This window comes from Chelonoidis abingdonii, chromosome 9 (genome assembly GCF_003597395.2).
Source record: "Chelonoidis abingdonii isolate Lonesome George chromosome 9, CheloAbing_2.0, whole genome shotgun sequence".
NCBI lineage: Eukaryota > Metazoa > Chordata > Testudines > Testudinidae > Chelonoidis > Chelonoidis abingdonii.
Window position 1 is genome coordinate 3,350,865 of NC_133777.1, and position 13,688 is coordinate 3,364,552.

The 13,688-nt window shown below is 49.3% G+C and overlaps 1 protein-coding gene across 2 annotated transcripts in view; it reads right to left on the bottom strand.

The window, feature by feature from the left end:
• The window catches only part of NHERF2 (NHERF family PDZ scaffold protein 2), a 99,058-nt gene extending 85,658 nt beyond the window's left edge, over window positions 1–13,400 (bottom strand). Inside the window, exons 1-2 of one of the 2 annotated variants that reach the window (XM_032762635.2) lie at window positions 12,782–13,400; window positions 2,729–2,989 (exon numbers count right to left, since the gene is read on the bottom strand). In XM_032762635.2, coding sequence (XP_032618526.1) covers window positions 2,729–2,989; window positions 12,782–12,991 — 471 coding nt within the window. In that variant the 5' untranslated portion in view covers window positions 12,992–13,400. The remainder of the gene's footprint in view (window positions 1–2,728; window positions 2,990–12,781) is intronic. The other variant, XM_075069137.1, reaches the window with a different exon arrangement.
• Window positions 13,401–13,688: the final 288 nt, after the last annotated feature.

Here is a 13,688-nt window from a genome sequence, read left to right on the forward strand (position 1 = left end):
CAGGCCTTCAGATCATTTCAAAGTAAAACCACGTTGCCTCTAGTCTCTCAAGGAAAAGAAAGGCAAGTCCCATAACAGAGCTGAGGCAGCTTGCAAAGCCCCTGCAAGAGAGTCTACAGGCCTCTGTATCAGAGGACGCAGGTCACCATGTCTTTATACTAGGAGCAGGGAATGCATGTTACCCCTGCAAAGGAGGCAAGAGAATCTAAGCTACCGCTTCCCTCTCTCCCCAGAGGGAACTACGCCATAAGCCTCTTGCTCCAACAAATTCAGACGTTAATTTGTTTTTACTATTTTAAAAAAAAAAAAACAAAAACCACACAGACTTGAGGGCCGATCAGAAGGGCCCTGGAAAGTGAAACCTGCTGCACAGCCACAGGACAAGATTCGCACATCTGGTGCCTCAGTAAACCCCCGGGCTGGTCTGGAGAGACCACACCTAAAATCTGAGCATTCAAGCTCTGTGATCCATTCAGATCTTGGTCTGTCTGCTGGCAAGGGGAACAGGACAAAGACCCACCGCACAGTCATCAGACAGTTGTGACCTTCAGTCACTAACAAACAGGGTGGTTTCATCATTCAGTGAGTGAACCGAGCTGTGAGAAGGGGTTTCCCAGCTGGGGCAGGGATGTTTGCAATAAGAAGTCCTGGGGGAATTATAGCCCATGGATGGGTCATAAAACAATCAGCTCAATAACACGCAACATCCTCGTGCTGCTTCTGCCAATATCCCAAGTGAGCAAGCGCAGCCTGGAATGAATCCCTCCAGCCTCTCATGGAGCACAAGCCCATACCGCCACCACAAAACACCGCAGCCCTGGAAACCACACATTTTCCACCTCGAATTCTTTCCCTCTTCACAGAGTTAATAGAAGAAACTTTGCCGAAGGTCTAATGGGGCAAGAACCGTGCAGTCTGTGAAGTGGCTAATTCTCTCCCTGTTTAAACAGAAACAGCATCACAATAGCCCCCAGGGTTCCCTCTCCTCCCCCACATGGAAATACAAGGAGGGGGACAAACTCATCATAAGCCTCACAGTTTCATTAGATGCCCAGGGTCCCTGCATTTTCTGCTGTGGTCTTCAGGGTAGAGGAGGTAGCAGGGAAGTTGGGATAAAGAGGGCAGAGCACAGCAGGCAGCCATGGTTCTATGGGTAATCAACCCTCCAAACGCAGCTAACCCTACAGCTCCCCGCAAGCTCCCTTCCACCCTCTCCAGACAGCATGGCTGGGCCAGTTACTGTACTGCCAGCTCCTGCCTATGTTCCTCCACAGCCCCTGGAACCAGAGTATCCAGCAGGAGGTAACACAGCTTCAAACAGCAATAGCTTTCCGCGGGTTTGAGGGGAGATCGCCCAGTGTTCGGAGAAAGGAGACAGCGCAAAGCCCAGCGGGGTGGGGGTGTGGTAATCTAGCCGTCCAGTCCCAGACCTGGACTTTAGTGTCCACCAGTCTGGTCCTGTCCCAAACCTGGACTTTTGCGTCCAAAGTTTGGGGGCTTACCTGAAACTCCCCCAAGCTCACTACCAGCTTGGATATTCTCGCTGCCACCAGATCAGGAATTAATCTATGGGGCCTGATCCCCCCTTTCCTCCCTCTGGTGTCCCCAACCCTCCCTTGGTGGGACACCCAGATTCCCAATCCCTTGGATGCTAAAAGCAGGGAAAATAACCTCTTTCCCCTCCTTATCAGGCTTGCCTCGCGGCTAACCTGTGTGACCCAAGAAACCAGCTTTTCTGCTTCCCTCAGGACAATGGAGATGCAAAATACCCACAGCTGGGCTCTGCCACCCCCCTTGCTCCAGGAATGAGGGAAAAACTGTAACCACCAGAGAACAGAGAGAATTCTTCGTCTCTTTCCCCGTAGTCTGCTCTTTCCCTGGACCCAAATAGGAAAATAGCCCACAGCCTGGCTTTTCCCTTTGCCTCCCTAGGAAAAGAACTTTCACAAGGTTTAACAAGAAAACTTTATAGAAAAAAAGAAAGAAAATATAAAACAATCATCTTGCATTAAGAAACTCAATACAGGCTCTTGCTTATAAGAAAATATAAAGAAACAGTCTGATTTAAAAGATAGCCCAATTAAACCAGCACAACAAATTAACATACAGGTAAATACACCCCAAAGACCATCATAGCTGAATTACTTTGCGGTTCCTGGGTACTTACAGATGTTTAGAAGAAGTATTAGGAGAGAATTAGAAGAAGACTTGTTTCCTCATAGCTAAGAAAACAACAAAGACCCCGAGTATACAAATTCCCGCCCCTGACTTTAAACAATCCAGTTCTCTGATTGGTCCTCTGGTCAGGTGTTCGGTTACCCTTTTCAGGTAAAAGAAACTTAACCCTTACCTTACCTATCCATTTATGACAGGGGGGTCTTCCCAGCTCCTCCCCCAGCCACATGATTTTTACCAAATGGCTGATGAAGCGCACAGAATTTCTGCAGACGGGAAAGTGGCTGCCCTGGGTGCAAGGGGTCTCCCAAGAAGCCACTTCCCCGGCACATGGCCCAACACAGCTCTCAAAGGGGTTTTGTTATTTCCCTGCTAAGCACAACTTGATGCACATCTGGCGGTAGCTGGGCAGAGGCCAGGGTAACACAAGGCTGCAAGAAAACAGTGAGGGACTTCACTCGGTAGCCATCTGCAGAAGCACCAGTTGGACCAGAGCCATCCCACTAGAGCGCCTCTCCCCCCGACCACAGGCTATTTATCCCTGTGCATTTACCTTCTTCCCGCTCTCTGAGGTGAAGCTGTGCGACGAGCGACTCCGGAGGCTCCCGTCGCTCAGATCCAGCTGCGGTTTCCAAACGTCTCCGTTGTCGCTGCCAGGCGATTTGGCTGGCGACGTGTTGGAGTTCACCGGGATCCCGGCATGCACCATCTCCTCAGTGCATGTCAGCCGCAGGCTGCACAGGTACTCGTCCGTCTCCTTATCCACCACCAGCAGGCGGGTCTCAGACTCCATTGCTTTGATGCGTTGCACCACCTGGAAGGGAACAGAAAGGAGAAGAGAGATTTAGTCAGACAACTGCAAACCAAACTACATGATCCACAACCCCCATGTCACTCTCCCCGATGCAGCCGCTCCACAAGGACAGGGTCTCAGCACTCTTATAATGAGAATCTTGCCTAGGAACTGATAACCCCCCACACGCACACAAACACCCACACACCCCTCTCTCTCATATTCCCCAGGGTGCTGAAATATTTGATTCTCTCCCCCCCCCCCCACATATAGTTATGAAAGAAATTATCTGATTCTGTGCCTTCATCCTGGCTTTGTGCTACCAGACAACAGAGCTGAGGAAAGCAAATGACAGCTAAAGGGGCTGAGGATAGGATCTGGGGTCTGTCACCCCCAAATCCCTGCTCAGAATCCAGCTAGGTCAGTAGGGAATGAATTGCTGTCAGGAGATGGTTTGCGAGGGCGGGGTTTGGCTGGGTTTTGTTCTTTAAACTGAAGGACCTGATGGCATCCGGCCAAGCTAGTAGAGGTAGGAACGGCATGCTTGGGACCTAGTTTCTACTCCTGGCTCTGCCACAGCCTCCCCTATGCCCTCGGGCTAGTCTCTCTGTGCCTCAGCTCTGACACCTGCACAATGAGGTAACAGCTCTGCCCTCCTCACAGGGGAAGAATAAATACACCGATGCCTGTGAAGTACCTTTATACTATGGTGACGGGGCTAGATAAGTTCATAGATAGGAGCAGACAAGACTCCACCAACAAAGCCATCCAAACAGCTATCAGCTAGTCCCTGTGTGGTGATCGACAGAATCTTATAGACTTAACATCACTTGATCTTCTAGCGGGGTCTCCTGTTTAGGGCAGGAAGGGCAAGGATACTGCTGGGAAACTTGCCCTCCAGCTGGAGCAATGCAGTCCAGGCTCCGGATGCTTATAACCCCCAGATTCTTTTCAACAGTATGACCACGTAGCCAGGTAGTCCCCATTTTGTGGTTGTGCATTTGATTTGTCCTTCCTAAGGGAAGTAATTTGCCCTTATCTTTATTGAATTTCATCTTGTTGAATTCAGACCAGTTCCACGATTTGTCAAGGTCATTTTGAGTTCTAATCTTGTCCTCCCGAGTGCTTGCAACTCCTCCCAGCTTGGTGTCATCTGCACATTTTATAAGCACTCTCTCCACTCCATTATTCAAGTCATTAATGAAAATATTGACTAGTACCGGACCCAGGACTGACCCCTGCGAGACCCCACTAGTTACGCCCTCCTACACTTCCCTAGCTGGTTATGAGAACGTTATGTGCAACTATATCAAAAGCATTGCTAAAAAATCAAGATCTATCATGTATACTGCCTCCCTCCTATCCACCAGGCCAGCAACGCTGGTCCGGCATTTTGTTCTTGAAAAATCCATGCTAGCTATTTCATGTAACCCCATTATCCTCTAGAGGCTTCCAAACTGATTTTTTAAATAATTTATTCCAGTTTCTTTCCAGGTTTCGAAGTTAAGATGACCGGTCTATAATTCCCTGGGTCCTCCTTGTTCCCCTTTTTAAAGATAGGCACACCTAGTAACCTCTCTCCACTCCTCTGGGACCTCATCCGTGATCCATGATTTGTCAAAGATAATTACTAATGGTTCTGAGATTGCTTCAACTAGTTCTTTAAATATTCTAAGATGAATTCCATCAGGCCCTGTGCCGACTTGAATACATCTAACTTATCTAAATATATTCTTTAACCTGTTCTTTCCCTAGTTTGGCTCGCATTTCTTCCCCTCTGTTGTTAACGTTAATTGCCTTGCATATCTGGTCACCATTAGCCTTGTTAGCGACGACTGAAACAAAACAGGCACTAAACACCTCAGCCTTCTTGATGTCATCAGTTATTAGCTCTCTTTCTCAACTAAGTAGAGGTCTTCCACTTTCCTTAGTCTCTCTCTTGCTCTTATGTATATAAAGAGCTTCTTCTTATTGCCTTTTATGTCCCTTGATAGGTGTTTCTGAGTTTGTCCCTACGTGCTTGTGCTGCTCTTGTGTTCTCTTTAGCAGGCTGTCCATGTTTCCACTTTTTGTAGGATTGATTTTTGAGTTCCAGGTCATTAAAGAGACCCTGATGAAGCCATATTGGCCTCTTCCTATACTTCCTTCACATCAGGATAGTTTGCAGTTGTGCCTTTAATAGACTCTCCCTGAGAAACTGCCGGCTCTGCTGAATTCCTTCTTCCCCTTATGGTTTCTTCCCAGGGAATGTTACCAACCAGTTCTCGGAGTTTGTTAAAGTCTGCTTTTTTTAACTGCACTGTCCTTATTCTGCTGCTCTCACTCCTTCCTTCCCTTAGAATCAGGACATGGATCATTTCATGATCATTTTCACCCAAATTGCCTTCCACCTTCAGATTCACTACCAATTAATGTTTAACCTGCCTATGGCCTGCAGCTTCATTTGTTCTGATCAGGCTACAGGACATGTTACAATCACCAAGGTTACAAGTGACAAACAACCCCACTGCTCAATTACCTAGCACACCCCAGGCCAGGTCACAGAACCTGCATCCACAAACGGAAAACAGCCCGAAGAGAAATGTATAGACTGCAGACACAGCTGCTTGTCCCTGCACCAGCAAATCCACTGTGCATCAAAAAATCATGTCACTCTCTGCATTGTCTCGTATCTGGAGGCAGCATGGCCGGAGCTCCCATCCATAACAAGAAGCCAGCCTGAGGAGAAGCTACCCAATCAATCCCCAGAAAATCCCTGCTGCTCCCTTTCAGATCTGCTTAGACAATCCATCAGACTCAGCTGCTCAGAGAAACCAGAGAAGCAGGGACAGTGCACATGACCTTGTCCAGAGATAGATTTAGTGACAGAGAGACGGCCCTGCCATGGCAGGCAAAGCACGGGGAGGTGCCACTCCAGCTGATCTGCTGGCTGGTGTGGAATTAGGGGGCAGGGTCTGGCCAGCCCCCATCCAATCCTGGTTGGGAAGATGGCATTATCACTGTTATCAGCAGGGTTCTCACTGTCCTGCATGGTCCATGCCGTTTATCTTAAAGCCTCAGCTCCCGGAGGTAACGGATAGCATGAGAAGATCAGCTTTCATTCACAAAGTTTCAGCTCTTCTGGCTGCAGAGAAAGGACAAGGAAGCATTGGCCAAGTGCACCCAAAAGGTTCAGAAAGCAGAAGGCAAATTAAGAAGAACACAGGGTGACCAGACAGCAAGTGTGAAAAATTGGGACAGGGAGTGGGGGGTAATAGGAGCTTATATAAGAAAAAGACCCAAAAAACGGGACTGTCCCTATAAAATGGAGACATCTGGTCACCATAGAACACAAAGTTCTTAAAAAAATTCTCATGATTTTTTAGGGCGGACTTGTGATTTTTTAAACACTCAGCACTACTCTTTGCATGAGAGTTGAGGGGACTGTAGACAGATCATTTGGGGATAAGATCAGTCTTCTGCTCTGCGTTTGTACCACATCCAGTCCAATGGGATCCTGTGTAGGGCCTCTGGGCACTATTGTAACACAATTAATAGCCAGCAGAGGGAAGGAGAGCTCTGGTCACCTTGACATTTTGATCATTTTCAAAGGCTTGCCCGGAGTTCCTTGCTTCACACCTCTCCTGAAAGGGCATGGCAGCATTTCCTAGTCTTCTCTTGACTTGCCAGAGCCGACAGGGAAGCACGTTAATAACTACAGGGGTGGCAGAACTCTGTCACCACAGCCAATCTCAAAGGAGATATTGTCCTGTCCAAAAAATCCACTGTATTGTAAGTGCTTCTGTGCTGCCCAATGCACAGGCTCCAGGGTGACCTTTCATCCGAGTGTGACAGAATGGCAGATGGCCGAAAGGTACTGTGCTCCACCGCAGCACAGAGCCAGAGCCCAGCAATTAAAGAGTTAATGCTCTAATGCGGCGAGATGATTGTTCTGAATGGTCAGATTGCATCACACCTTACAGCTTTTTTCATAGGGAGTTCAGTGTTGGTGAGAGGTGCGAGCCCTCTGCTTAGCCAGAGAACAGGTCCCCCACGAGCAGCATTCAGGTACCCTTCCCTCACACCCCCTTCCCCAGCAGTGTCTCTCGACCGCAAGCTGATGGGCCACACACAAGTAAACATCCTCTATGGTCCACTCACTCACTGCCAAGACCGACAGCAAGCGACCCACATGGTGCTCATTGTGACTGGGGTTTCTGCAGGCATTCAGTGATGGGACTGAGGCCTGGTCTTCTCTAGAAAGATATGGTGAAGACACGTGGAGAAAACCACACCCCTGACTGACATCCCTATGCCGACATAACCCACAGCATAGATACAGCTATGTCAGCAGAAGAAGTTTCTACTGATGTAGCTAATGTCATTCAGGGAGGTGGAGTTCCTATACCGACAGAAAAAAACCCCATTCGTCAGTGCAGGCTGCATCTATGCTACAGTCTCCATAATGTAGACGTACCCTGAGACCACAGGTCAATGAGTGTCACTAAGCCACGATTACCTGGGCAGTAACTTCCACTCACTCCCAACCTGGACTAGACGGGAACCAAGGACCTTGTGGTGAAAGATTCCACTTGACCTTCAAACTCTCAATAGCCACTCTGCCCTACCGGGCCTTTCACCTAGAAATCTGAGCCCCATTAGACAACCGCTTCCAAAAGAAAGCTATGCACTGGTCTAGCAGACAACAGGGGACTACAATCCAATCTGGTTTCTAATCTAAGCTCTGACACTGATGGTCTAGCGGGACTTGGGCAAAGCACTGCACTCCCGTTTCCTTATCTGCAAAACTAGGGTTATAATAGTTAACCTACCTAACGTGAATGTGGTGAAGAGCAACAGACTCCAGATGTTAGAGGTGTAAGTGACCTATTATTCTGCTGGTTTCTCTCCCCAAGACCTAGTTGGGATTGTTCCCTATAACACAGTTTCTAGAACTTTGCCCAGTCTAGATTTAAACGTCTCAAACAACAGGGTTCTCACCCCTTCCTCAGGGAGAGGCTTCAACCACCTCAGAGACCTCACGTCTGCCTCAGAATCATTATAACTAGAGAGCACATGAAAATTCAGGAAAAGAAACATCTTCTCACTTCTGCTCATCATTTACATGCCCAGCCAAAGAAGCTGTTCTTGGTGTCAAGGACAGCATTCACAGGCAGCCACCCCTATTTCCCACCCCCATAACGATGGGCTAGCAGCGTGAGGATTGAAAGCAATCGCTCCATGTCTGCAGTCTATGCACGTGCCTTGTAGAAGGCCTAACAAACAGACTCGGCTTATTATGCATCTGTGTAATTATGCAACCTTCATTAACATATTGAAGTGCCCCTGCAAAGAAGAGAAAGGCTGGAAAGGCTCACAAGGGGGTGCAGTGATGCCCGGTCACCAGGGCTCCAATGGTAATGTTTGCCATGGCGACCTCCCCCACACTTAGCTCTCCTTGCAGAAGGGCAATTATAAACTGGCTCTGTTAAAATGACATTGCACAGTGACAGTCTATGTCCCTTTTCCAATGATTCCTCAGTTTACAGCTCAAGAGAGGCTACTCCAGCTGACACCGCTGCAACCTCAACCTGGAGTCTAAACATCGAGGAGAGGGGGACTCAACAGGCAGCCAAATCCGGACTGCCAGACGCTTTTGAACAGACCGCAAAATCTTTTATTTATTTACTTATTATCATTATTGTTATTGTGGTGTGGAAAATGTATCTCTGGTGTCTGGATCTTGACCAAGAAATCTGGACCTTGACAAAAAATAACTGAATACCTCTGATCTAGGAGGTTCCTCTCTCTGCCAATATTAGCATGGCAGGTGTTAGCTAAGGAGGGCGGAGGCTAGAGGACACCCAGGCTTAACCAATTATCAGGTGTTACAACTACAACTTGCCTTGTCTACACTAGGATTTTAACCTATGTTAGTCAACACAGCAGGGCGAGCACATGTTAAGTTGCCCATCCCACAAACACTGGGAAGCAGGCTGCAATTTTGCAATGAAGACAGGAGCAAAGCATCTTACACCTACTTCCTATGTTTGCTCTTTCTGCTTGCTTTAATCTACAGTTAGAAAAACAACGGAGGAACAAATAAATACAATCAAATGTCATCAGCTTTTGCTTCCTGAGCATGCAACAAAATTATAAACAAACAGGGGAACCGTCCTTTGCAAAAGGCTCTTTGCTACTGGCTGTTTCAGATGCAGGTGTAAACCGGTTATTAGCTCCAAGGCTGATATCCCTAAGAGAACAGGAAAAGCCAAGCAGGATCTGACCAACCGTTCACCGAGTCCAATATCCTGTCATCAACAGAAGCCAATATCCGATACATATCATGTAACATTCCCACAACGTACATTGTTTTTCAGTACTTTGTCATGGAGGAAGTTTTCTCCTGACCACAAGAAAATTACCAGCTTATTGTTTTGAAGTATGAGGGTTGGTAGCCCGGCCCTTTGTGACGTTATCCCAGCTAATGTGACTGCAAATGCTAACATGGTTCATATAAATGTTGAATCCTTCTCGGCACATGCTAAGCTATCTGCGTTAGTAATACTCTGTAGCAGTGAGTTCCAGAGGTTAATTATGTCTTGCTTAGAAGAAAACGTGGAGAGGATGAAATGTCTCTAGTTTCACTTGACCTACACAATTGAAAAGCCCACACATTTCATACATGAAATTGATGCCTCAGCAATGTTGAATCAGCCTTCATTGTCACATCAGATTTTAGTATATAAAGTCTTCACAATTTTCTGGCGTGAAACACTGCTCTGTAGGTAATAAGAACACCCTCATCCACTCAGCAATTAGAACAGAGCAATAGATGTACCCTGACTCCATTCCAAATATAACTGGAGGGGCAAGCGTTACCTTTTGCAGAGAGCACTCAGGTACACAGCATCGGCTTAATTAACAACCAAACAATAAAAGCCAGGTCCTGGCTGGGTGTCAGTTACACAGCACTTTAATGGCGTTATCATTGCTTGCAGCACACTTCGGGATGGCTCGGTATTTCTCAGCAAATCAGTCAGTCATTCCATATCTTTAGGACCCACTGTTGGCAACTAAAAACTGACACCCACTACTTCCAAAGTGCTGTTGGTTCCATGAAGCATGCAGACGACAGAACACCATGCTGCCCACAGAAATTATTACAGGAGGTGCCTGCCATATGCTCTAAGCTACTAAAATATTCAACTCTGCAGTGCCCTGAAAACTGGACAGATAGACAAAGGAACTGCCCAAATGGGACTCGAAAGGACCTGGCTCTTGAAAAGCAAAAGATCTCCAATTCTGGCTAGAAGCTGCTTGTTTCTGGCCATTATTTTTCCAAAGTAAATTGTAGTGAATTCAAGTATAAATTATGTGATGATAATAATTATTGTGAGCATTTGCACAGTCTTTGCATCAGTAGATGCCTAGGTAGTTTTACACAGGTCAGTAAGCATTACTGACTGCACGGGGCATAACAGAAACATAGCAAGGAGAATTGGTTTGCCCATGGTCAAAAAGTGAGTCAGTGGCAGAATCAGAAATAGAACCCAGGTCACTCGATTCCCAGTACCATGCTCAGAATCACAGAACTGGAAGGGACCTTGAGAGGTCATCTAGTCCAGTCCCCTGCACTCAAGGCAGGAGGCAGTATTATCTAGACCATCCCTGACAGGGGCTTGTCTAATCTCCTCTTAAAAACCTCCAATGACGGAGATTCCACGACATCCCTGGATAACTTATTCCAATGCTCAGCTACTCTGACAGGAAGTTTTTCCTAATATCCAACCTAAACTGCCCTTGCTGCAATTTAAGACTATTGCTTCTTATCCTGTCCTCAGGATAAGACTTTCTGCTGGAATCTGTTCACTCACAATTCAGTGTCTGACTATATCACAGCAATGCCCTGACCATGTCATAACACCCTTCGCTCTTTCCTACCTTGCCTGGCCTTGGCAGGGACATAACACGATTATTGCGCAGTTAGATGTCGTCCATACAGACAAGATCAACCATGCTATAACACACTGTTGTCGCTGAAACTTACTAGGGCACACCGGATGCCCCAGCACGGTAAGAGAATGTTGCTGTGTAGAGCAGCCCTAGAACTGTGTGGAAACCTATTTTACTGTAACACAATAGGGGATATTGCTGATTATGTATTCCTTATGCCACCCAATCTTAAACAAACATTGGACCCTCGATAATCTGTATGTTATTCCCTGATAACCAGAAACTTATATGCTTAAATTCCGTACCGTTCACTTTTTCTTAACATCATCTTCATAAATTTTTTAAATCTACTGCTGGCCATCTGGCAAAGGGAAGCTTTTAAACAAACATTCAGAGAGAGGATCACCCTCCTACCTTCTCTGGCCGCCCCCCAACTTTAGCACATTCCTGAAGATACCTTCCAAGGAGCCGGGGGAACAGTGTATAGTGGGGAGGTTTCAGGTATACGTAGCAGGCTCTATGCTCCATTTGAAGAGTCAAGGAAAGACTCAGCAGGCTTAGAGTTCTGGTCCTTGTCCGAACAGGGATCTTACCCCTAATCAACTGCTTATCCACCTTGTGGTACAGGGACCATCACCCAAAGAGAGAGACTCTTTCCATCACACTAGCTTCACTTGGAAACTTGCCTGGGAAATCCAGCAGAGAATGGGAAAGCTACTCAGAGTCTTATCGTAAATACACAAGCAGTTTTAGTGCCCAAACCAGGCACTGACAGATCCCCAGAAGAAAAACAACACCTGGGCAACCCAATTCAAAGCTGCTAGTGTAGGGCTCTGCATTTGACAGCTAAATAAAAAGCCTTGTTGCTAGACTGGACACACCACTAGGAAATATACTGTAGGGAACAATCCTGCACTGGCAGCGGAGGAGGTGAGTTAGACGTGACTTGATAGGACTTTCCTGACTTTAACCTCTCTGAATATAAATACATAAAAAGTAGGGGCAGAAGGGGGCATGTGAACCATTGGAATTACAGGAAATAAGTTAATGACCCAACATTAGGGCACCTCATTCCACCAGCAGGCGATACAGACACAGCAGATGAAAAGCAGGTGCTAAGGATTATTAACAAAAACTTTCCATGTCACTCTGGCTTCCCCACACCCAACCTCCAGCTGAAACCCACTAGAAAACAGCTGGACTGCTCAGCTCCACATTAACTGTCACCTGGCAGTCCCTCTTGTTCCAGCTCTTGAATCAGACAGACAGAGGGATCCAATACGAGTTAGACTCTGTTCCAGGGCCCACGGACAGCCCATCTGTACATGTGCAGCCCCTTCCCCAGCACCCACGCACAGGCAAACAGACCATCCCCAATTCCCACAGACAGACCGTCCGCAGCAACCCCCTGCCCAGCACCCACCCCTGGACAAACAGACCATCCCCAATTCCCACAGACAGACCATCCGCAGGAACCCCCTTACTCCAGCACCCACCCACAGACAAACAGACCATCCCCAATTCCCACAGACAGACCGTCCGCAGGAACCCCCTGCCCAGCACCCACCCACCCACAAACAGACCATCCCCAATTCCCACAGACAGACCGTCCGCAGGAACCCCCTGCCCAGCACCCACTCACAGACCGACCATCCCCAATTCCCACAGACAGACCGTCCGCAGGAACCCCCTGCCCAGCACCCACTCACAGACCGACCATCCCCAATTCCCACAGACAGACCGTCCGCAGGAACCCCCTGCCCAGCACCCACTCACAGACCGACCATCCCCGCCCCAGCCAGACCGACTGCCCACGGCCCCCCCGCCCCACACCCACACACCCAGGGCGGGAGCCCCCGCCCCGGCAGCCCTGCAGACCTGGTGGTGCGTCTCCTTCTCCACGTTCACCCCGTTCACCTCCACCACCCGGTCCCCAGCGCGCAGCGCCGCCGCCTCGGCCGGGGAGCCGGGCTCCACTTTGCGGATGAACTGGCCGCTCTTGCCCTTCTCGCCGTGCAGGTGGAAGCCGTAGCCGCTCTCCCCCTTGATCATGTGGCAGAGCCGGGGCTTCAGCTGGTCCTTGGCCATGGCTGGGGCCCTTCCAGCCGCGCGCAGCGGGAGCTCCCCTGGGGCAACCTCGGTGCCCGGGCGCCGAGCCCGGAGCGCCGCAGCTGGAGGCGCAGGGCCGAGGGACCCCGGCTGGCTCAACAAGTGGCCGCAGCTCCCCTGCCCTGGGGCGGTGCGGGGCGGCTGGCGCGCTCCCTGCCTGCGCCTCCCTCCGGGCACCTGGCGAGACGGGGCCCTTTACGCGCGGAGAAGCGCAGAGGCAGGAGCCAGGCTGCGAGGAGAGGAGGCGGCGGCTGGGCTGCTGCTGCTGCCGCCGCCGCCGAGCAGGGCCATGCCGCGTCCTCTGCCCGCTTCTGGGGTCCCCTGCACCAGCCCCCCCTAGTGTCCGCGTGCGCCCCGCTCGGCCCCTCCGGCTCCGGCGCCCCGACTGGCTCCGGCGCCCACGGCTCTGACTACTCTGGCCCCTGCCGCTGTTACTGGGGCTGCAGCGCCTCCTCCCAGCTGCTTACGGCTCCAAGTGACATTGCAGCCGGGGGAAGAGCTTGGAGGCCAGATGTGACCATGGCACCTCCCCCTGATGCAACCCGGAACCTTCCAGAGCTGGCTGGAGGGGTGTGGGGGGGATTATTATAGACTCCCCACCAAAAACATAATCCAGCCACATCCCAGCATAGACCTCGGGGCAGGGGGAAAGCTGTCCTGTATGTCTCATGCTCTT